Below are 25,000 nucleotides of genomic sequence, written 5' to 3'. Positions count from 1 at the left end.
CCTTCAATGTGGGGTTCCACAGGGTCGATTTTCTCCCTCTATGATGTTTAATGTCTACATGAAACTGCTGAGTGGGTTCACCCAGAGTTTTGGAGTACAGTGGTACTTCAGGTTAAGTACTTAATTCGTTCCGAAGGTCTGTACTTAACCTGAAACTCTACTTAACCTGAAGCACCACTTTAGCTAATGAGGCCTTCTGCTGCTGCTGCACCGCCAGAGCACGATTTCTGTTCTCATCCTGAAGCAAAGTTCTTAACCTGAAGCAATATTTCTGGGTTAGCGGAGTCTGTAACCTGAAGCGTATGTAACCCAATGTACCACTGTACACTGTCAGCAATATGCTGATGAAACACAGCTATATTTCTCCTTTACATCTGCATGTTTGACATTGGATGTTCTGGATTGTTGGCTTGCCTCAAGAATGGGATGAGAGCCAAAAAACTGAAGCTCAATCCTGATATGACTGAGGCACTGTTAGTGGGCGTTTCCCTAGACAGGATGGATGAGAGGTTGCCTGCTTTTGATGGGGTTACACTCCCTCTGAAGGAGCGGGTACGTAGCTTGGGGGTACTTCTGGATTCTTTCCTGTTCCTTGAGGCTCAGGTGGCCTCAATGGCACGGAGTGCCTTCATCAGCTTTGGCTAGTGGCCCAGCTGCTCCCCTATCTGGACAGAGATAGCTTAACTTCTGTTGTCTATGCTCTGGTAACATTTAGGTAAAATAAAAACTGTTCAGTTCTATTTGGATAATGCAGATGCATATTGTTTTTATGTAAACCGCTTAGAGACTTTTATTACATTAAACAGCAGAAAAAGTTACCGTATTTTTCGTTCTATAAGATGCACCAGACCACAAGACGCACCTAGTTTTTGGAGGAGGAAAACAAGAAAAAAAATATTCTGAATCTCAGAAGCCAGAACAGCAAGAGGGATCGCTGCACAGTGAAAGCAGCAATCCCTCTTGCTGTTCTGGCTTCTGGGATAGCTGCGCAGCCTGCATTCGCTCCATAAGACGCACACACATTTCCTCTTACTTTTTAGGAGGGAAAAAGTGAGTCTTATAGAGCAAAAATACGGTAATTAATAAATAATAAAATAATGAAACTTGTGTTTACTTTTGCAATTATATATTCTGTGAGCGGTGAAGTCAGCTGTATGCAATTTCTGAACTTCAGTGTTATTGTCATAAATAAGTTGTGACATCTGTATTGTGTTATCTGCTGGCAAATGCAAGAAGAACTAGCATAAGTCCTGTTAAATGAATAAATATCACGAGAACTGTTGAGATATGTGAGCTTGTATGCTGCATTATGCAACAGTTGTAGTGGCTTACCATGGTCTTGGAACGCTAAATGTTGGTGTATAGCAAGCCAATTCACATTTTCCTACATTATTCCTGTATCACTTGTACTATTATGTATCCCTGTCAATGAACTACTTATATTAGATTCTAGAATAAAGAGCTCTCATATCACGTTAGATAGATGATTTTTTAAAAGTCAGTGGAACAGTTTCCTCGTTGACTTGTTTGCGATGGACCCCTCTGTGGGATTCTCCGGCATTGTTCTAGAATGCATGTTTAGTTCACACAATGTGTCAGCTTGGTCTCTTTGGCCTCACAGTTGCCTCATATGAACTGAGTTTATAACAAGAATACACCTATCTCTTTCCTGCAGTTGTACATTGCAGGGGAAGATCAACAAGGTTGGGCAAACCTCCTTTTGCTACTTCTCCTTGACAAATCCTTCCAAGAAACCCCTGGGTTCCCAAGGATGCTATTAGAAAACCACCAATATTCAGGCCAGGTCTTTCTCATCTCTTTGCCAGGGGGCTAGATGCAAGGCCGAATAAAAAACATTTTTTTTTTCTTTTGCAACCCGAATTATAATCCCTGCTGATAAAATTTGATAAGACTTAAGTGAAACCATTTGAACATTTTTTTATCACATGATGTTTAATTTTGTTCTGTTACCTAGTTGGACAGTCATGGGAACAAACTTTGAAAATGTAATTCCACAATGAAATATACCACAATGACTATTGGTATAGAATTTAAAAAGGACACGAGCAACCTGATCTTCCAAGCACATGCATTGACAGGCATTACAGGTCAACCCAATATAAGCCACAATAAAAAAAATCCCCATGAAAAGAAACAGGATCCTGTGAGTTTATTACTTTATATATATATTGTAAACCACCCTGTCATCCTTGGATGAAGGGCAGTATAGAAATTGAATTCACAACAACAACAAAACAACAACAATTTTTTTAAAAAAAGGACTTCAAATAGATATGATTATGCTAAATAGTTACATTCTGTTTTGGAACAGCTGTGCGTTAGGAGGCAACTTTGCATGAGGAGAGGCTTGTTCTATGGCCTCAGAGCTGGGTGCAAGAGAGGATGGCAACTGCACAGAGCTGGCAACGCCCCTCTATTTGCGATATCTGGAGAAAGCTCTGCGGTTGGATCATTTTTTACGTCAGACTTCCGCTATCTTCAACAGGAATGTATCCAGGTACTAGAAGTTTTACCTTACTTCGATTTGGGAACACGTAGAAAAGAGGCATATTATTGTTTTCATCTTAAGTGTGTGGGATGCTTGAATTCTGACTTTATTTTATGGAAAGGAGCTTTTCCCCCTCTGCATGCCCCAATTCTCCCTCTCCCCCCCCAAAAAAAGATCAGTTCCTAAGGGTTAAGGGACTCTTGGGATATAGTGGAGGGTGATGCAGATGAAGGGGGTCAAACAGCAACTGCAGATTTTAATCAGCAGAACTGGGTGGGGATTAACATTCCTCATCCGGTTTGGCCCTTAAACTGTAGTAGAGAATGACAGTAGGTGATTTTTTAAAAAATATATATGCAACCAAATTTATAATTAGTTTTCACATATGAGTGGTTTATGTAAAATTTCTGAAAAATTTGAGGCCACGGAAGCAAAAGTTTCCTTTTGGGAGGAAAAGGAAATAATTGTGCAAAACTGAAACATGCTTAACTTCCTTATAAAACCTGAACTTCCTACAATACTTTAAGAGCATCAAATGTATCATGTTTAATTTAGTTAGAATTTTAAATTGTACTCTTTTTTCATATGTGAAATTATAAATGGCTTAATCTTGTCCATAATATAATTACAAATATATCCAGTGTTGGGGGATGGAGCAAAATGAGCATTTGCTGAGATGGAGTGTGGTTGTTTATTTATACCTCACTTGTCCTTTTTGCTGTGATAACTATTATTTTAAACTTTATTGTAGTGATGAAAGTGAAGATGGATTGGATGACAATCCTCTGCTTCCTCAGCCTGGGGGTCCCTTGATACAAGTTAAAGAAGAACCTACAAGCTCCTTGCTTGGGGAGTCATCTGGAGCAGGAAGTTCTGGAATGTTAAACACGCATTCGCTCAATGGAGTGTTGCAATCTGGTAAATGTGCTTTACAATTAATTTTAGTTTGCATTGGGTGAGTAACCTAGCCTTCGACAGTAGACATATGTTTGGGACAAGGACCAATATGCTTGCCAAATGCAGAACTTTCAAATGGATGAAGGCTAGTAGCCTTTGTTATCACTGTGTATGTATTTTTTTGTACTTAGGACAGGGATAAATGCTTTCTCCAGCTAAATCTGTTGAATAATACCATTTTTTATCTTACTGTGTTGTTTAAACAGAGCCAAAAGCAGAAAAAGGGAATCTATACAACTTTTCCAAATTGAAGAAAAGCAGAAAGTGGCTAAAGGTGGGAGTTTTATTATTCTGAAATCCAAATGTGTTTACATTGCTACTTCTATTGCATTATTTTATGATGTAGTTACAGAAATCAGAAAGCTTTCTAAAAAGAGTGAAGCTGTCAAAACACCTCACCATCTGTTAAAACTTCTTGGCTTCATGGAATTGAGAGGAATTAATTTTGTTAATCCTACATTACAATCTCTGATATCTGTGCAGTTGCTTGCTTAGAATAGTAGCATTATTTACCTGGTCAGTTGCCCTAGAGTGATGAGAAAGGCATCAAAAGAATCTCTGAATGAGTTGGGCAGGGTGGAGATAGGGAATCCTGACATGGGAGTTTCAAAATCTTGGCGCGCATTGAGAATGTATACTATTTTTTCTTATTACTATAATAAACGTTTCTTAGGATTGCAAGCAGGTGAGATAGTGGGAAGATATGTTAGGAAATATTAAGGGGCTTAGGGTGGTCTGTAGAAGGTGTTACTCATTTTTTTCATAACCTAGCAGTCATAAACAGGCAGGCATTTTAAAGGAATTATTGTACACTAATCTGGTCATCTTGCTCGCTCTTACTGACCTAAAATCCTCTCAATTTTGGCAGAGCATTCTCCTGAGTGATGACTCCAGTGACAGTGAGTCAGCAACTGATGAGGATGGGGAAGAAGGGGATGAATTTACTCTATCTAGGGAAGAACTTCACAATATGCTGCGACTGCACAAGTACAAGAAACTGCATCGAAGTAAATACAGCAAGGATAAAGAGGTAAAATTCTAGAGTGTAATTTGTCCTTTGCCAACAATTTTGGAGAGTAGCTTTCCTAACCTGTGCCCTTCAGTACAAAAACCAGGCTTTTCATCCTGTTAGTCTTTGTTTTTAGAGCAGTGAAAACATTGCTGGCTTGCAAAGAGGCATGGGGTCATTATTTTGCTCATCCCAGCTTCTTAGTGTGACATACAAAAGAACACAGCTTTCTTTTTCATACTGCGGATTTTCCAGCTTAGCTGTGTTCCTTAAAGCATCTCTTAAGTAAAATACATATTTATAACAATTGAAGTCTGCTTCAGTTACAGCAGTACCAGTACTACAGCGCAGGTTTGCTCTCCACATATGATCCTTACTATGAGCAACAGCGCCATCTCATAGGACCCAAGAAAAAGAAGTTCAAAGAGGACAAAAAATTAAAAGGTAGGCATTGTATTGATATACTTTCTTAAGATTTTATAAGGGTAGACTTCCTTTCCTATTGGGCTTCTAAACTTTTGTTTTTTCTTTCACTCATCCTCCCCCAGTGTATTATACTATACTTATTTCACAGACTTGCATTCATGTTCTAGTTAATTATCCAGGTATATGTAACATCTTGATGCATCTTTGCCAAATCTTTGCCACAGCTCAATTTGATTTCCTCATTGTGTTTATCTTCTTTAATGTTTGTGAATAGAATTCCATTTTAGAGAGGAAAAGTTATTTTGTTCTCACAAGATATTTCTGTATAAAAATGAAGTGAGGATTGTTCAGTCTCAGTAATTAAGCCTTCACGTGATTTAACTGCAGACCTGCAGAGCAGTGAAGAATTAGCAGATGTTATACATAGGATCAAGAGCAGATTTCAAAGCAGTCCTCTTGCTATCTGTTATCAGAAGGAATAGAGCAAAAAATCATGAATGAATAATAGTGGCCTCAGTTTGTTGAGGGGTAGACTAATCATGTGGCCTTCTGTTCTCATGAAGCTAAGTTGAAAAAGGTGAAAAAAAAGAAGAGACGGGATGAAGAACTCTCGTCTGAGGAGTCTCCACGGCGCCATCACCACCAGACCAAAGTTTTTGCCAAGTTCTCTCATGATACCCCTCCACCAGGGTCCAAGAAAAAGCATTTATCCGTTGAACAGTTGAATGCTCGCCGGCGCAAAGTATGGCTGAGCATTGCTAAAAAGGAGCTGCCAAAGGTGAGCTTTGTCAGTAAAAAAGAGTGAAATTAATATGTTTGGCTGGCAGATCCAGCAAATGCAGGAATGCAGAATAAGGTAAGGTAGAAGGCCAGGCTAATATTTTATCATCGGTCAATTGCAGGGTTGGCAATATTGGCTTATAGCTGTCTGCTTTGAGGGTGTATTTACTTTTTACAATTACTTTTCTGGTTTTGATTTAAATAAGCAACCTTTTGCTTGCCTAGAAAGAAGCAGTAAACCAATATGGCAAAAAGGGTGAAAGAGAGGGACGTATTCAAGTTCATAGAAGGGAGCGCATGTAAAATCGAATCTCTTTGATGTGATATAACTATGAGTTGATGTAGAGAAGAAATAATTGTCTGTGTTGTGGACTGGTTTACGGGAATGGGCTAGAACCTCAGGAATAATGAGCTTACATTCAGCGGTCTCCTGTTAAGGCTTCAAGGCCGGTGTCACAAGGTAATAGGGTGGAAGAGGTGAACGCCCATGGTCTATGTTTCCATAAAACCTGGATTGATGGGAGCTCTCGGCAGCCAGCCAAGCCAAGGTCAGCATCCATTTGGGCTTTTGACAGCAACTTGTTCTGTTGCACAGCCTAATGAGATTTCAGTGTAAGCATTCGTTAATTAGCTGGATAAGTTAGTGTTTGTTGTTTTCTTACCTTCTGAGCTATTTTAATCATGTGTAATGATTTGGAATTTTTCTCTCTTGTAGAGTTTTGTTTTAGTAAGGTCTGTGTATGATTTTATGAAATTTGGTCCGGTCTGAGTTCCTAAACCCTTTAATTTAAACCACACTTTTTGGAGCAAGGGTCATCCACCACCTATGTAGTTGAAAGAAAGAGAGTAACAAGTGTAGAGTGAAACAGTCATTTTACCATAGGAGGAAAAATTGTTTTCAGGAATTAAAGGCAAACAACATACTTCCTTGGTGATATTGATCATAGCTTTTCGGGGTGTGTGTGTTTATCTGTGTTTTATTTAGCTGTAGCATGCCCCATAGCTTGATCATTTTTATAATAGTCAGCTGTCTATACAACTCACACTTTGATATTGTAATTCAGATATATTTGGAAACAGTAAAATTACTTTTTAAGAATGTGACCAAGCAATGATTTCTTTAACTCTTTCTTCTTTTTAGGCATACAAACAAAAAGTTTCTGCCCGAAACCTGTTTTTAAGCAACAGTCGAAAGGTAAGATGCATCATACATTATTTTAATACTAAGACAAGATGGAAATTTACTGTATGTGAAACCTTTCAATCTATATTATTCTGTTTGTGTATTATAGGAGTTTATATTCCATCATTCAAATTACCGTGGGCTTACAATACTAAATCAGAAATTCAACCCAAATCATTAGAAACATAAAACCCCTAAAGACCAAAAAAGCAGATAAAGCAATTGAAGTAAAGATGTTGGAAAAATTAAAAGGGGGTTGTCTGTGCCATCAACCTAGGCACTAGGCAAGCCTCCTAGAAAGCATTCCACAGTTTTGTGCCATTACTAAAAGAACAAAAAACAAAACTCTTTCCCCCGTAACCTCCTGTTGCACCTCAGATCACAAGGGAACCCAGAAAAAGACATCTTGATTGTGTGGAGACAGGCAATATTTCTGATATACTGGTTCCAAGCTGTGAAAAGTTTTATAGGTCAAAGCTAGCACTTTGAATTTGGCCTGTAAGCTAACCTGGTGCCAGTGAAGCTCATGAAGCACAGGCATAATATGACTCTTAATGCTCATTCTCAGTTTGCTATCTTGTAGCAGTATTTTGAATTAGCTGCCATTTCGAAGCAGCCTTCAAATTCCATCTTTCCTACCTTTCCCTTGGTAGCTGGCTCACCAGTGTATGAGAGAGGTGCGTCGAGCAGCTATCCAAGCCCAGAAAAACTGCAAGGAGACTCTACCGAGGGCACGGCGCCTTACGAAGGAGATGCTTCTTTACTGGAAGAAATACGAGAAAGTGGAGAAAGAACACCGCAAAAGAGCTGAGAAGGAGGCACTGGAGCAGCGCAAACTGGATGAGGAGATGAGAGAGGTGAGACTATATCACAGATAGATGAAAACTTAGGCAGCAGAACCGAGATATCAGCTGCAATCATTGCAGTGTTCCATATGTCAAGAGAAGAAACACACTGCACTCCAGTTTTTATTTCTTTTTATGATTGTGATCTAACTGCTTTTGTTTAATTCCCAGCTAAAAAAATATGCCATGCTCCTCTCAGTGTTACTTTTAGATTACCTGGCTGCCCAGGTGTTCTTGAACTCCATCTCAGCCAAAAGCAACTGGTGGGCCAACCTTTCCTCACCCTTGACCTGGGGGAAATACTTTTAATGTTTCTGGATACATTGGTGCAGGTCTGAGTGATACTTTTTAAGTGCATCTGATAAGCCAGGTGTCCTTTGGCCTGCATAGCACAATTTTCTGTGCTAGGGTGCTGGTTTCCTTTAGTTGAGAAATAAGATCTCTTTACATGTCCTGAACAGTAATCTTTTACTGTGTCAATATGCAAGCCACTAAAGAAATTCCTGGCTGTGTTTCTTTTCAGCTGAAAATGTCTTTTCTTTTTGTTGCCGTCTAAGCTCTATTTTCTGTTTTAATTTTGTATAATCCAGCCAAGGTCTACTTTACCTTATAAACATACGGTGCCATTTCATAAGATTTCATCTCAAGGTTAGCAAGAAAGAACAATTTTTTTTTGCAGTAGTAGGGTGATTGTCATCACTTTGATATTAAAATGGTACAAGGATATAATTAAGTCTTCAATATGTTTACAGTCATCAAAATTACCTGTATTGTTTTAACTTCTTTTGAGGTTACTTTAGTATATGTCCTGCAAAAGTGAGCACTTTTGTGATTTCCTGTGTCCTTCTGTAACTTATTTTAGGCTAAACGGCAGCAGAGAAAACTTAACTTCCTGATTACGCAGACTGAGCTGTATGCCCACTTCATGAGCCGCAAACGTGATATAGGACACGATGGAATCCAGGAGGAAATCTTGAGGAAACTTGAAGACAGTTCTATCCAGAGGCAGATTGATATTGGTGGAGGAGTCGTAGTCAACATTACCCAGGAGGATTATGGTAAGGAGTTGAACTGAACTCCGGCATGATTTAGGTGAATCATGCAAGTCATTGCTGTATTGCAGGCTTTTGGATATGTATGTGTTTGACCTATCTATGAAGGCTTGAGATTAATCCATGTGGACTTTTTTCTTTTCCATATTTGGTGGTATTTTCAGATAGTAACTACTACAAGGCTCAGGCCCTGAAGAATGCCGAAGATGCCTATCGGATTCATCAGGCCCAGGTAAGTACTCAGAAAGAATAACGGAGTAAAGTGTTCTGGAGTGCCTGGGACAGGAACAGGACACTTAAGCTTGCCTTATATATTACTAGGTTTAGTCTGTGCACCACAAATCTGTTAATTTGGAATTCTGTGTCTATCGAAACTATGGCTTCTGCTGATTTTAAAGCAAGAGCAAGTGAAAGGGAAATATAAGTACAATGAGTTTGTTAACCCTGATTCTACTCATGTAGAAACTACTGAGGTTTGTCCACTGGTAATGGCGTTCCACTAAGTTTTTATGGGGTTATAACCTTTCCCCCCCACACTTCTCCTTGTTTAGACACGGTCATTTGATGAAGATGCTAAGGAGAGTCGGGCAGCAGCCCTTCGGGCTGCCAACAGGTCTGGCAGCGGCTTTGGAGAAAGTTACAGCCTTGCCAACCCATCTATCCGGGCAGGAGAGGACATTCCACAGCCTACCATTTTCAATGGTAAACTGAAAGGTTACCAGCTGAAAGGCATGAACTGGCTGGCCAACCTTTATGAGCAGGTATGCGATTGTTACTTGAAGCTAGTTCTTTGAGCCGAGTTCCTTCTTGGTATAGCTCCAAGGAAAGGGATGCATTGCCAGTAGATGAACTGGGCTCATAGTCTTGTAATTAAAAAATCCTTTATAAGGACAGCTCAAGATATGGTATCAGGGATAACCTCACAGATTATCAGATATTATGGAACTTGCAAGTGGCACCTGATGTTTGAGGGAGGATAGTGGGCTCCAGTAATTTACTGATTTTCTAGCTGTCTCTTGGGCATTTTAGTCTGTCTTGCTCAGACTAGACTTGTAAAGTGGCTGTAACTCTTGCAGGGCATCAATGGAATCCTGGCAGACGAAATGGGGTTGGGTAAAACAGTGCAGAGTATTGCCTTGTTAGCGCATCTGGCTGAGGTAGGTGGATTCTTTGTCTTTTACAACCCCTGTACTTAATATGTGGTTTAAATGGACCTCAGCTTACACATTTCTGCATTGACATTTATTTTCAGTCCATACATCACCCAAATTGACCTGCTTTACTATTCTTAAGTGCCTTTCCAGGACTCATATAGCTGCACATTTTCTGTGTTCCTGGTATTAGTCAACCCCCTCCTGATCTATAGCCCTACTGCTCCATTATCTTAACTGAGCTTTGTATATATTTTTCTACATAATTTCCTCATAGCCTATATATTTTCTTTATCCACAATATTTCATTTTAATGTTGTTTTGGATATTGCTTCATTCAGTTAAGTTCTCTTTCCTCTTCCAGAGAGAGAACATCTGGGGACCCTTTTTAATTATTTCACCGGCTTCCACCCTAAACAACTGGCATCAGGAGTTTGCCAGATTTGTTCCTAGGTTTAAGGTAACAAGCATTCTTGAAATGATTCCACAGTTAACTTCCTGTTCTATTATATGCTTAGACTGAAAATTGAGAGGGTGTAAGAACCGTGTTGGTTCATTCTCTCCCCTCTTCTCCCCGGCCTTTTTAGCTGTAATTTCCTAATTGTTTTCTAAATTTCTGGTGAATAACCTTTTTGGGGTTTTAGTACACTGAGAAGATTGTCCCATCACCCCAGTGCCTAGCCCACAAGTCCTCCTAGATATTTTATCTTGTTTTTAATATTCTGTTGGGAGCCGCCCAGATAGGTGGGGTATAAATGTATTATTATTATTATTATTATTATTATTATTATTATTATTATTTCACACTATACATAGCAGCTGCCTTTACCACCATTTTTCACGGTAAGCATGTAAAGTGTGGAGGGAAGAGAACATGTCCCTAAGCAAGATGCAGACAACAGCCAGAGGAGTGCAACTCCTTGGTATATGTACTATGTCTGTTTGGGGACTGTATGTCTTTACTTCACACTTTACATATTTATCAGAAAAATACCACAATTTTCATGTGGTTGTTGCATAAAGTGAAAAGCGCCCTAGAGAAACTATACTGTACATACATACTCATAATTTGTTTTATGCTGTTCCTATCTTTATCAGCAGATGGCAGCGTAGCATTAAATGTATTACATTTGAAAGAGAAATTAATGCTGGAATCAACTTTCTATTATTGTTCAGCAATATCTTACAAATAGGATCTGTGCTTTTAGAAATATTGTTGCATTTTTCTTTTACGCTATGAATTGCACTCTGATTTCAGCCTGCCTTCATGAAAAATAATGCTTTATTGGATTTTTTTGGGGTGTGTGTGTGTTTTGCATAGGGCAGAAATATGAAATAGTTCCACTTCTCTTCAGATTTGTTAGAAAGCACTTTCTTGACATTTGTTTGTGTGTCCGTCCTAGGTGCTACCTTACTGGGGAAATCCCCATGACCGAAAAGTGATCAGGAAATTCTGGAGTCAGGTACGTCTTAGCTTATTTTAACAGCCTTTCTGGTTCTTGTTCATTTACAATAGCCTATGAAGATATATTCCCAAAGGACAAATCATAAACATATCCATTATGCTGTTCCCATTTTCAGTTTTAGTTTAATATTCATCTTCCCTACGATACCTACCTCTGTGTTTCTTCTAAATCACATATTGTACAGCCTTCCTAGTGTAGTGGTTAAGAGCAGTGGACTCGTAATCTGGTGAACCGGGTTCGCGTCTCCGCTCCTCCACATGCAGCTGCTGGGTGACCTTGGGCCAGTCACACTTCTCTGAAGTCTCTCAGTCTCACTCACCTCACAGAGTGTTTGTTGTGGGGGAGGAGGGGAAAAGGAGAATGTTAGCCGCTTTGAGACTCCTTCAGGTAGTGATAAAGCGGGATATCAAATCCAAACTCTCCTCCTTCTTCTTAAGTCCCAGTTCTCACTAGTCCACATTATATATCCTATATTTCTCTTGCCCAGTTGCAGCATCTATGCTTACTCTCCCCTTTCCTTGTGTGCTTCTGTTCTGAACTTCTGGGAATTTCCCTTCCCTGCTCCAACATTTGAGCTCTTCTTATGAAAGAAACTGCTACTAATTTGGCCCTGACTCTTAGAACAATGTAAGTGGAAGTCTGACTATAGCAAGCAGATTGCTTCCTGAGTGGTAGAACTACATGTCGTGGTTTAAAGCATTATCATACAGGACCTTCTAGTTAGGAAATTGGAGGTATACTTTTAAGAGAGAATACCAACAATGTTCTTAATGTGGTATGTGGATTCCCCCCCCCCCAACTCAGGCATTGAATATGGAAAAAGATGGGGAATGTAATGTGTGAGTTCCTGAATACAGATATTTTACGTTAGTATCACTGACGAGTCAACTCAGTTTATATAACTAAAATATGTTTTCATAATTGCAGAAGACTTTGTATACTCAGGATGCTCCTTTCCATGTCGTGATCACCAGTTATCAGCTTGTAGTCCAAGATGTGAAGTATTTTCAACGGGTTAAGTGGCAATACATGGTGCTAGATGAGGCACAGGCACTGAAGAGTAGCTCTAGGTAAGAAAGAAAAAATTCTTGAGTCTTTTTGGCCAGTGATAGAATAGGAAACACGGCTGTAACAGATTTATACTATCTTACAATGCTTAATATTGTAGTTCTTTTCTTACATATTTTTCCATCTCTGATCAAGCTGCCAGGACCTAGTTTGGATATACACTGTTGTGATTGCTTAGAAGGTTATTTTAAAAAAGCCAAACACAATCAAGCAGTATATAAATTTTGATACATAAATCAAGGTGCCCATACTTTATCATCCCAAAGGAATCTGGGCAGTTTGTGACTGGAAAATTCACTTTTTCAACTGGATGCAAGAATGTTTTCCCAAAATCTTTCTTAACAAGTTATTAAGTTGGAATTGATCGGTAGCACCCACCTCCTTGAAATTCTTGGGGTTGTGTTAACCTACTTGAATGGAAAGCTGTCCTTTTCCTGTGAGAAACCTGGCAGCGTCCCAAGGCAATCGTCGATATCAGGAATCCATGGTACCTGCAGGACCTTGGAGAGCTCTCAAAGTCTTGCTGAAGCAGCCATAGAAGACGCTGTCCCTGCAAGCACTAGATCCAAGACTATAAACTTTGACTGAACCTGTAATACAGTAAGCCCAGCTCCCCAGAGGAGATGTTTCCCTTTGAGTCCTCTGTAGCACATTGTACAATCCCTGGGTATTATTATTATATTTATTTCATTAATTCAGTTCATATCCCAACCTGCCTTCCAAAGGAGCTCAGGTTGGGAAACACATAGCTAACAAAAAACATATCTAAAGATGGTTAAAAACATTATCTCAGCCAATGATTTCAATGTTGCCAGGGACATTATCTATTTGCCATTAAATGCCTAGGTAAGCAGGATTGTTTTTAAATGCCTTCTGAAAGTAATGAGGGAGACAGACCTACCTCTCCAGGGGAAGCATTCCATAAATGGGGAACCACCACTGAGAAAGCCCTATCCTGTGTTAGCTCCAACCGAGTTGTGGCCTCACCTGCCACTCAATAGAGTCTGAGATGGTTGTATTGGGGAAGGCAATCTGTTAGGTACTTGGGTCCCAAGCCACAAATGGATATGTATGCTAGTACTAACACTTCAAATTGTGCCTGGTAGTTCACTGGCAGCCAGTGCAGTGCTTTCAGAAGCAGCAATGCTTGATCCCATAGGCTGCCTCGCCAGCCGGCCATCAGCCACGTTCTTCACTAGCTGCAGCCTCTGCACCATCTTCAATGGCAGCACCACTACAGACTGCGGGTCACGACTGAAGCTAGTGGTCAGATGTATTTATGGCTCAGTAATGTTTGACATCATTCGTTTATATCACAACATATGGTTTACATTATGCTGCATTTCTAGAATAACTTCAGGAAAGAAATGGAATGTAGGAACTTAACATGATAAGAAAATTGTATGTAGTCTTTTCTCTTTCCTAGAAGATACCTTATACATTAAATGTTCTTTCTTGCCACTTTTTATCATAGCTAAATTCTATTATTTAAAATAACATTGGTATTTCAGCGTTCGTTGGAAAATTCTGCTTCAGTTCCAGTGCCGAAATAGACTGTTGCTGACTGGGACACCCATCCAAAACACCATGGCTGAGGTATACACGACTCCCTCCAGTTCACACTATTCTAGATTAACTTATAAACAAAGATATTCTGATCAGTATCTAAACATGGAATTCTGATCAGTATCTAAACATGGAATTCGATTGCTTCGGGAGGAAACTCCACACAGGCTGAAGTTTCATTTGTTGCTTGGACTGCAACAGTTCTATTATTTTCTGTTTAAAAGCTAGCTTCTCCTTTTTGGCAGTGGAACTTTTCTAGTAGAAGTCCACATATGTTTGCTTATATCATTCCCATGTTCCTGGATACTGTACCGTAACAATAACCATGGATCAAATGAACGGAAGTATTATATCCCATTCATTGGACTGAAAATTGTTAAAGATGCATAATAGACCAGTTAAATGGTTTTTTAAAGAATAAATGAATGATTCTGTGTTTTCACAATTTCTTATGGACTTTGAACATCTACATAAGCTGACTGACTAGGATAATGAAGTTGCTTAAATTTTGATTGGTGCTGCACAGTTTACATATATTGATAGTTTAACTGTTCAGCAGAAACCCCTTGAATAGCTGTGTAAATGACCCCTGCTTCACCTTGTGGTACACTCACTGGTCACAGATGATATTTTTATCCTTACAGTTCTAGTAGATGCAAAATCTTAGTTGTTACACTGCTGGGTTAGTTGCACATGGCTTGCTCTCTCCCTTTCTTATTCTTCAGGGTCCCAGAAGGGGGCACCCACTATTCATGAGGCAACAAGGGATGCTATTACTGAAGTGCAAATAGGCACCCGGTTACCCTTTATACATCTACTGAAAATTTACTATGAAGGGTGGGAGAATTGGCAGAAGAGCTTCATTCTGCATTTGAATCACAGTCAGGGCACTTTATGCATCTGGAAGATAGTTATTCTGTGTCTTGCTTAGATAGATAGATAGATAGATAGATAGATAGATAGATAGATAGATAAATTTATTGTCATTGTCCGTATATACACAGTATACACAACAACGAAAATCAAACACCCACCCAAAGACCGGGTTCACATATACATTTACACGTATCTCCGACACTCTTGCTTCTTTATTTACAGCACCATGTTCTCGTCTCCTAGCAGAGAAGCTTGCTAGTGACCCAGACGTGTGTGACTCTGAGACACCTTTCATAGAGAACAGAATTATTTTAGTGCAATCTGCGTAGTTGCACTCTTGCTGACCTCTCTTTCTGGAGTTCACTCTGTGCCCATAGCTTTATCCTAGTCGTTGGGTTTGGAACTAGAAAAGGGAAAGATCTGTTTCACCCTACTATCAGATGTGGAGAGGGGCTTCTCTGTCATAGTTATTGAAAGGTTTCCTTTTAAGTGGTGACAGAGTTACTGGCAAGACTCTGTAGTATACTTATTTGGTGGGTTAACTTCTAGTACTTACTTTTGCTCTTATGTTGCAGCTCTGGGCTTTGCTTCATTTCATTATGCCAACACTGTTTGACTCGCATGAGGAATTCAATGAGTGGTTTTCTAAAGATATCGAAAGCCATGCAGAGAACAAATCGGCCATTGATGAGAGTGAGTATTGTGCAGGAATCTGTCTTTTCTGCATGATAATTCTGCAGCTTGGGCAGAACTGCCTGCAGTGACCAAAATGAATTGTTAACTGTTCCTTAATTGCTTTTTAACTCTACTTTCAGATAGACTTAATATGTGCTGCTAAGGATTGTTTTTGTAGAAGCTGAGATAAGACTACAGATGAGTTTTTGGAAAGAGCAGCAGTAGCAGTTTTTCACATAGGGAAGGAGAATACTGCAGTGTCTGAGATTTGGGATAGTGAAATACTTCCTAGGTCAACATATAGATAAACTTGAGTATTAAGTGCTACAAGATCTAGTGATGGACACCAAATTGGATACCTTTCAAAGGGGATTAGACACATTTATGGAGGATAAAGTTCCTTGCAACTACTAGTTATGACGACTTCATGTTATTTTCAAAACTTAAATTGTCAGTGCTCATTAGTAGTTTCCAGACATAGACTGCATCACTTCAGTTTTATGAGCTGGTCACTGCTGGTACAACTGTTAAATTTGGCTAAATGACAACCAAAATAGTAGAACCTAGTTTTGTAATGAATTCTACTCAATATCGATCCAGAGCAGAATTCTAATGTACAGTCGTACCTTGGATCCCAAACGCCCTGGAACTCGGATGTTTTGGCTCCCGAAAGCCGCTAACCTGGAAGTGATTGTTCCGATTTGCAAATGTTCTTTTGGAACCTGAACGTCTCACGGGGCTTCCACGGCTTCTGATGCAGCCAAGCAGAAGCCGCAATTTGGTTTTCGAACGTTTTAGAAGTCAAACGGACTTCTTGAATGGATTCTGTTTGACTTCCAAGGTACAACTGTATAATTAGCAGACTAAAAACTAAAACACATTGCCGGATTCTCCAGAAATGGACCAGACACAATTAATATTTCATCCAGCAGAGCTTTATGCTACTGAAGGCAAATGAGCATAATGGTCACAAATCCAGTACATTCAGGATTGGCACTGTCCATATGAAGTCCAGTTGCAGCAGACTTAACTTAAACTTACAATAACTTATAATAAGACTAAACCTTAACATTAAGCATGCTTTGTACAGAGCATCACACCAGTAGGAAAGAGATAGAAAAGAAGAGAGACCCAGGCTCCTTCTGGCCTATTATCATAGTCAGCATGACCTTGACAAAAAAAGATAACACAACCAGTTTAAGCCAGCTGTACTCAGCTTCTCTGAAGGAATAGCCCAAACATCATGAACCTTTTGCTTGTTTCTTTCACACAGAGAAGCTTCCAGAACCCTCTTGAAGAAATTAGAATAGGAAAGATCTCTACACATCAGATCCACACTTTCTGTACTAAGAAATGCAAACTGACAAGTTTTTAATCGTAGGTTGTTGTTTCTTTCTCATCAAATTTCAGATCAGCTTTCTCGCTTGCACATGATCCTGAAGCCTTTCATGTTGAGGAGAATCAAAAAAGATGTGGAAAATGAGCTGTCAGATAAGGTGCCAAACAGAATTAAATTCTTTTTTTCCTCATGTTTGTTGTTTCCATTTTTTTAAGGCTTTAATTTACAGTGTTCGTGTTCTCCCTTAAATCAGAATTCAAAAGGCCTCTCCCTTTCCAATAGTTATTGAACTTCTGCCAGGACAGTCAAATGGTATTGTCATCTTCTCTCAAAACTTGTACATTCATATAAAATGTGACCCTAAAAATCCTTAAAGCTGCACAGTCTTTCCAAAGCAAAGTCAGTTAATGAACAGATGCTGCATTGTCAGCTTGTGTATCCAAACCTTTTTGTCAATTATCAGAATGCGCTGATTCTCAGATCCAAGACCTTGGCTGCATCACTTCAGTTTTATAAACTGGTCACTGCTAGCAGTTATGAGATACGATGAAATGAAAATGAAAGTAGTGAAACCTAGTTTTTTATTGTCGATGTAGTAATTGTAGGGGTGGATTTTGGTTTTGCTTTTTATTTGCAATGAGCAGCATTTCAGCGCAACAATCAAATGTTGCAAAATCAGACTTAAAAGTCCAAAGAAGACTTTGCATTATCATACCAAGAGTATCTAGGCTGATTCTCTGTCATGCAGCTACTCTTAGCATTTTTCAGTCCACAAAATTATGCCTATTCCATAACATTGACTATAATGCATCATGATATCTCACAAATAACATTTTTTGGCTTAGTTTCCATTCCCTGCCTCTCTGTTTCATTTCCCTGCTTCTGGATTTCAGTTTTGAAAGATTACCTGCCACCTCATCCACGCTCTTCCCTCCCAGGCCAGGGGAAATCTAGGAAGCCCCATCTCTACACTCTCTGTCTTGTGCACTCTTTAAAAGTATTTTTTTATCAAGGAGGGCCTTCTTTTAATTTTAATCTGGTTGTGCTAGCTGTGAGTGCCCTATCCACTACAGTCATTCATGGATTGTGTATGGGTCGAACCTGGCTCTGCTATTGTCTTCTCTCAATAACAGTTTAATATGCTTCAATCTCTTTCTCTCTTTCTCTTTAAGATTGAGATCCTTATGTATTGCCAGCAAACCAGCCGGCAAAAATTACTGTACCAGGCTTTGAAGAACAAAATTTCTATTGATGACCTTTTGCAGTCCTCCATGGGTACAACCCAGCAAGCACAGAACACTACCAGTAGCCTCATGAATCTAGTCATGCAGTTCCGGAAGGTGAGATTTGTGAATACTGGTCACACTGATATGGTTGTCTGATGATCACTTCAGCAAAAATGACCAGATACCTACATTCCATTACATTCAAGTGCAACATTGAACAAGTTGCAGACAGTCTTTAGTTGTGGCTGTATGCTGCAGCTAATAGGTCACAGCTGGAGTTCTAGCCATTTCACACAATACAAATTAATTTGTGCTGGGAAGAGTGAATCCTTTGGAAAGAAAGCAGGATGGGCAATCGAGAACACAGTTATATTGCCTAGATTTCACATGTGCCTAGCCTAAAATGATTAACTTTTTAAATTACGATGTTCAAACCACTTTTAATCAAGTAGTCCTATTAAGGACGTGCTTCACAATTTGTCCAGGTTTTCCCCAGCTATTATGAAGAATTAATACACAGGTTTTCCCTCTGCAGTTTCTGACGACTTAAATTTCCTTTATAGGTCTGCAATCACCCAGAACTCTTTGAACGACAAGAAACTTGGTCTCCATTTCACATTTCAGTAAAGCCATACCAGATTTCAAAGTTTCTCTACCGCCATGGGCAAATCAGGGTGTTTAACCACTCCCGGGACAGGTAAGCAATGTTGGCAGACCTGCCAAGAGGGAAGATACAGGTGAACCTGCTATACTGGGCCCAGAGCCAGCAGGGGATCCAGATTCTAACCTTTCATTTTTTGTTTCCTTTTTAAAAAAGCAAGTCAGAAGACCCTGTAGAGCAAGAGTTACAAAGCAAAATATGTAGGGACCAATCTAACCAATTGCTTTGTGAAAAATCAGCCACTCACAGCTATGGTTAATGGGACGTAGAGAAATAATATAAGTCACAAATGCACCAGGGAAGACTAAAAAATGGCTTCAAAACAAACAAGGAAGTCCTTTCTCTGGGCAACATGGAGGAGGCTTCTTGGTACTTTTTGAAGCCATTTTGGGATCTTCCCTGCTGGAGTGATTGTAGCCTAGAGAAAACAATTGAGAACTCATGGATTTTAGCTGTTGTGACTGAATAGAAGGTTAATCTCTCTCACAGCATTGTTAGGCAAAAACAATGTTCTGAGCTCCTTAGAGGAAGGGTAGCATACAAAAGAAACAAAACTTTGAACAGGAGTTAATTAATATATGTTTAAATTGTCCCATTTTTATTCTTCTGTCAATTTATAGGTGGTTGCAGTTTTTACTTTCTCCTTTTGCTCCAGACCACATCCAGCAGTCTCTCTTCCATAGGAGAGGTAGGTTGAAAAACATAAGGGTGAAGTTAGCTTATTTCATTATGTGAAGGAAGACATTTTATTGGCATTAGGATTAGAATTTTTATTTTAATTGAAGTTCCAAGGAAGGCAGTGCCTTCTAGATTGATTATTCCGTTCCTGAACTGTTTTACACTTCGGTGTTCTTAATGCTTAACCCAAATTTCCTTTCTGTAGATGAAATCTTTATCACCCTCTCCTCAATAAATGAACAATTGTTCACCTTAGAACTCACCTTAGAATTGTAGAGCAATTGTAGAGCTCTCAAGGGGCTTCTAGTCTGACCCCCTGCAGTCTTCTTAAATCTATTGGTGTATGCCATCACTGCTTCCCCCATAAGATATTTTCCATCTATTGGTTTATCTTGCAAATACTTCATTTTTCAGAGCTCTGTTTTTTTTAATTCTTCTCATTTAACGAGATTGATCTTAAACTAGTCTGTTCAGAACTAAACATAGTATAGTGGTACCTCGGAAGTTGAACGGAATCCGTTCCGGAAGTCTGTTTCACTTCAAAACATTTGGAAACCAAGGCACAGCTTCCAGTTGGCTGCAGGAACCTCCTGCAGCCAAGTGGAAGTCGTGTCGGACGTTAGGGTTTCAAAGAACGTTCACAAACCAGAACACTCACTTCAGAGTTTGCGGCATTTGGGAGCCAAAACGTTCGACTCGTAAGGCGTTTGGGATCCAAGGTACGACTATACTTCAAATTAGAACATATTAGCACCCAGTATAATGGTACTTTTAATTCTTATTATCAACTATCTTCTGTAGCTCAGTACTAAGTAGATGGAATCTGCATTTTTCAGCACTGTATTATGTCTCTTGTTTCCTGTAGCAGATGCTTATTCTCAGCCATGTCATTTTTATAGGTGCTGAAGAAGAGAGTTGTTTCTCTTTCCTACGGTTTATTGATGTTTCTCCAGCAGAGATTGCTAACCTCATGCATCAGGGACATCTAGCCAGGTGAGCAATTCTGTTGAATCTTAAAACAATGACCGGGGGGGGGGGGGGCTATGTGTGTTTATTTCAAAAATCACTTGCATATAAATAGGCTGGAAAAATGGGTGCATGTATCTGTCATTGCAAAATGTTTACAGCTGATAGTTATATATGTTCGATGCTGGAATACTGGACAATTACAAAACCTATAATTGGGCATTAAAAATAGTGATAACAACAACAACAACAAGGGAAGCAATCTCATAGATAAAATCTATGTGTACACTGTACTGTAGTCGGTTAAGCCAGGGGCTCCCTTGCTGCAAGGGGGAAGGGGAGAAACCCATCTCCAGCCCTAACCAGCTCCACTTCCATGGCCAGAAGAAGGGTGGTGGTGAGCTTCCCTTCCCTGGAAGCAGCCGGGCTGCCTGCAGTTGCACCCGCGTCCTCGCAAGGAGCAGTATCTGCGAGACACCAAAAAATGAGGTATGCCTGTATTTAAGTCCTTGTTCTCAGAGGTATGAATAAGAGTGTCAACTGTGATTTCTTTCAGATGGTTAGCTCTTTTCCTGTCTCTGAAAGCCGCCTACAGGCTCCACCACTTTCGTTTCTGGAGGGAACCAGAAGAAGATGACCAGCATAAGACTCGGCTTCTGAAGAATAAAGATTTCCTGCTGGATGTCAATTTCCCACTCTCCTCCCCCAACTTGCACAGCTGCACTTTGCTGCAGGTAAACAATACTTTCAGCTGTATGCAAGTCAAACTGCTTGAGTTAAATGAAATTGGAAAGAAAGATGATAGATAGACTAGATAGACCAGATAGACCAGATAGATAGATAGATGATAGGTAGATAGATAGATAGATAGATAGATAGATAGATAGATAGATAGATAGATAGATCTTGGACTGGAATAATGTGGTCAGGGTTGTGTATACTCTATGCTATTTAGTTACTTAATCACATTATTTACATTCTACCCAATATTGAAGCTTCTCTGTGTGGAAAAATTAGAACCATTGAAAGTGGTAAGACACATCAGTGTTAAACCTGCAGCAGCAAATAATAGTATTAAGTATCTAAAAATATTTTTAAGCTGGAAAAGCATTTCCAGCCCACCCACACATAACCTGTGTTAACCATTTGGCATTACAATAAAATAAGATTCTGCACCAGGCAATCCTTTTGTGCAAATGTTTTGGTTTTGAATGAATTTGAATTTATCCCCATGCCAGCTTTGCATTAGGGGCAGAAAGACCTTGCATAAAAAGAATAATAGAAACCTGTAATGTAGGGATGCTCAATTAGCATATGCAGATAAAAGATGGTCTATGCTTTCAGTTCATCCAGTTAGGGGAAAAGGTTGTGCTATAACTGCCCCCACCCCCAGTCACTTTAAAGTGAATAATAAATGTCATCTCAGACTGTTAAAGAAAGGGGAAATAACTAACTTTATGTCACAGGTTGGAAATGATGTCCCTTTGTCATATGCTGTAATGACTACCTTCTTGCTCCAGCATTTAATGATAGAAAAGGGATCACTAACAGTCCCACTTTTGCAACATCTGGCAGTTGTAATCCCTAAAGCCTGTATAGTTTTTTGCGTGGTAGAGCTTGTGAAGAGAAGGGGTCAAAACCCAGCAAAAAGCAACCATTTTGGCTTTTGAAGTGTATCTTTCTGGACCAACCATTTGTAAAATGTCTGTGTCTCAAGTTCTAGTAGCCCACCAGACCATTTAAGTCCCTGTTTTGTTAGGTTTGTATGACACATCTTTGGAAGATCATTATTCTATGTACATAGTGTTTGAATCGTTAAACAACTGACTGGTGCTCCTTTTACAACAAAGATTAGCAATAGTTAGTGGCTGCATTCAGATGCAGTGCTAAACGGGGGTTTAATATTACTACAGTGCACCTCAGACTTTTGTGCTCTTCCTTTCTTTCTCCCCCTCCAGTGAGGGACTGCAAGAAGGAGATCTAAAGCTTCTGTTTTATGTTAACTGCAGTTTATTCTTCTAACCAAACCCTAAACTTTGGTTGATATTAACTGTGGTTAGTTGAAGCAAGCCAGCTTCAAAAGTTATGGTTCGAAATGGGCCTGTTTCAACTTAACTGTAGTTAAGATGGACTGCAGTTTGTCTGAGCTGGAATGACATGACAAACTGCAGTTAATCTTAAGCAGAAACAAAAGCTTATTTCTCCTCATGACTCCACCAAAGACTTGGGGAGAGTGTGAGCCCAAGGTTTAGCATTACATTACAAGGCGGACATTGTGTGACTTGCTTTTCGTCTAGATTTAGTGACTAGAGTAAATAATGCATAAAGGAAACTTGAACAGGTTTCCAGTGTTCTTCAGGTACTGTTAGCTTGACCAGGATGAGAGAGAGAACCTTAAATACAAAGAGTTGGTCATTGCAGTTTTAGAAAACTTTTACAAATATATCTTTGCATAGAAGCAGTTGATGCAACTGTTACTTCCATATGCGCCCTGCAGGCATTATGCCTCTGAATATAGGTGGGCAGAGTGCAGGTGTGCTTGTAGCTGGATTGTAGCCTGCAGGACTGCAAAAGGCGTCTAGTCAGCTTCTGGACTAGAGGACCGTTGACCTGATTCAGCAGGCTCGTCTTACTTGCTCACAACCACTGGCGATCTTACATACTCCCATGGGCAATCATATGAAAACCAGATTGCATGGGAGCTACAAGGACTTAGTGTCTGTGTCTTACATGTGTGTATACAGTAATACCTACGCGAACGTCCACCTCTTGTAGCATCCATTCTGGCGAACGTCTGTGGCAAACCCGGAAGTACCGGAATGGGTTTCTTCCAGGTTTGCCGCTCACACATGCACAGAAGCACTAAATCACGTTCGCGCATGCACAGAAGCACAAACCAATCCGCGCTCATGCACAGACGTGGCACTTTGCCCTGTGTCCTTTCCGGCTAGTGTCTGGAGCTCCGGAACGGATCCCAGCCGCAAAATGAGGTATGCAGGTAACTCGCAACTTACATGCATTTAACTTGTATGCAATCCACTTTACACACTTAGCAAAAATTAAAAAGGGGGTGGACATCCGGGGGGGGGGAGCTTTGCGCCATCAAACGCAACTATATGCGATTTTGGCTTTAGGTGCTGTCCCCAGAACCTAACCCCAGCGTTAGTTGAGTCTTGCTTGTACAGTGGTGCCTCGCAAGATGAAATTAATTCGTTCCGCGAGTTTTTTCGTCTAGCGAATTTTTCGTCTTGCGAAGCACGGTGTCGGGAAAGTTTTGGGAAAGCTTCAAAAATGACCAAAGTCTTCAAAAACCTCAAAAAGGCTACCACACCGCGTTCTATGAGTTGCTCCTCGAAGTCAAGTCGCAACTGTATTAACGGTGTTAAGAAAAAGGAAACAAACTTGCAAGACGTTTTCGTCTTGCGAAGCAAGCCCATAGGGAAATTCGTCTTGCGAAGCAGCTCAAAAAACGCAAAACCCTTTAGCGAGTTTTTCGTCTTGCGAGGCATTCGTCTTGCGGGACACCACTGTATACACAAAAAATATTTCTCCTAGTACCTAGTACTTTGGCTAAGGATTAGAACTTTCAGAACTAAATGCTGAGGACAGGATATGTAAGCTGATCTCTTTTCTAGTAGAAATCATTCCTTAGTAGTATTGCATGTTGTAATTTTGCCCAATGTAGTTGTTCATTAGTTGTAAAAACTGAAGAAAAAATTAAGCAGTGGTGGTAGTGGCCTCAGAATGTCTTCTCAGGAAAAAAAGTCCATATTTCAAATTAAATATTTGGGAATTGTTCATTTGTATCCTTTATGATATTAGGATACAACTGCTATGAAAAAAACTCTTCAAAAACTTCGCAAAACATTTTTAATTTCATCAATTTTTAGAACCTTGTGTTCACGGGCCACTGTAAAGCAGTAATTGGCTACTCTGATTACATCATCCATCAACGATCAGCTACCTCATGGAAACAGTGTTGTCAAATCACAGAGCTGCCGTCCTTCCTGTCTGTAGTGAGCCCAAGGGTAAGTATTTTAAAAAAGAAGTCCTTTCTACCCTCTTCTGATTACCTTTTCCAGTTCTCAGATATTTCCAGAGAGCACTTAGTTTGTGCCTTATTGTATTTGTATTTCATTAACATTGATTCTAGTTTTGCTTGACTGTAGGAACTCAAGTCCACTGGAAATACCACATTTGATGAAGAGAATGGGATTACATCTGCCTTGCCTGATGTGTATATGTTGGGCATCATGTTTGTATGGCTGATCCATGCAATCTGTACACTGAAATTTTGTAATGTACAGGTTGCACTGGTCAAGCCTAAGCATATAGACTGACAATGCAAAATGGGCAGATGAAATCCTTTCCCATCAACAGTAACATTCTTCACAGGGCTTCAGTAGCAATTGAGACCTCCCCCCTCCCCAGGTGAGCCAATGTGTATTGAGCTGTGGTAAATAAAATAAAGTAATGAGCACAGTATTGTGTGACAGCTGCTCAACACTGAGGCAGAGATCCTGTCTTAGACCCTGCTAGCCTTTCCTGATGTCCGACCCCTCTCCCT

At 39.8% G+C, this 25,000-nt stretch overlaps 1 protein-coding gene across 3 annotated transcripts in view; it reads left to right on the top strand.

Annotated features, from left to right (window-relative positions):
• The window catches only part of INO80 (INO80 complex ATPase subunit), a 56,855-nt gene that overhangs the window by 8,630 nt on the left and 23,225 nt on the right, over positions 1-25,000 (top strand). For 2 of the 3 annotated variants that reach the window (XM_081207798.1, XM_081207797.1), the window contains exons 2-25: positions 2,333-2,518; positions 3,261-3,427; positions 3,673-3,740; positions 4,335-4,496; positions 4,799-4,919; positions 5,465-5,679; positions 6,823-6,876; positions 7,518-7,721; positions 8,572-8,767; positions 8,926-8,993; positions 9,313-9,522; positions 9,838-9,918; positions 10,277-10,372; positions 11,316-11,375; positions 12,306-12,448; positions 13,958-14,042; positions 15,464-15,581; positions 16,974-17,059; positions 18,075-18,242; positions 18,692-18,825; positions 19,410-19,477; positions 20,367-20,460; positions 20,990-21,167; positions 24,324-24,461. In XM_081207798.1, coding sequence (XP_081063924.1) covers positions 2,376-2,518; positions 3,261-3,427; positions 3,673-3,740; positions 4,335-4,496; positions 4,799-4,919; positions 5,465-5,679; positions 6,823-6,876; positions 7,518-7,721; positions 8,572-8,767; positions 8,926-8,993; positions 9,313-9,522; positions 9,838-9,918; positions 10,277-10,372; positions 11,316-11,375; positions 12,306-12,448; positions 13,958-14,042; positions 15,464-15,581; positions 16,974-17,059; positions 18,075-18,242; positions 18,692-18,825; positions 19,410-19,477; positions 20,367-20,460; positions 20,990-21,167; positions 24,324-24,461 — 3,057 coding nt within the window. In that variant the 5' untranslated portion in view covers positions 2,333-2,375. The remainder of the gene's footprint in view (positions 1-2,332; positions 2,519-3,260; positions 3,428-3,672; positions 3,741-4,334; positions 4,497-4,798; positions 4,920-5,464; positions 5,680-6,822; positions 6,877-7,517; positions 7,722-8,571; positions 8,768-8,925; positions 8,994-9,312; positions 9,523-9,837; positions 9,919-10,276; positions 10,373-11,315; positions 11,376-12,305; positions 12,449-13,957; positions 14,043-15,463; positions 15,582-16,973; positions 17,060-18,074; positions 18,243-18,691; positions 18,826-19,409; positions 19,478-20,366; positions 20,461-20,989; positions 21,168-24,323; positions 24,462-25,000) is intronic. The other variant, XM_081207799.1, reaches the window with a different exon arrangement.

The sequence above is a fragment of the Podarcis bocagei genome (assembly GCF_964188305.1).
Source record: "Podarcis bocagei genome assembly, chromosome: 1".
In the NCBI taxonomy this organism is placed as follows: Eukaryota; Metazoa; Chordata; class Lepidosauria; order Squamata; family Lacertidae; genus Podarcis; species Podarcis bocagei.
The sequence above is the reverse complement of the archived record's forward strand: the minus strand, read 5'-3'. Positions and strand labels throughout refer to the sequence as shown.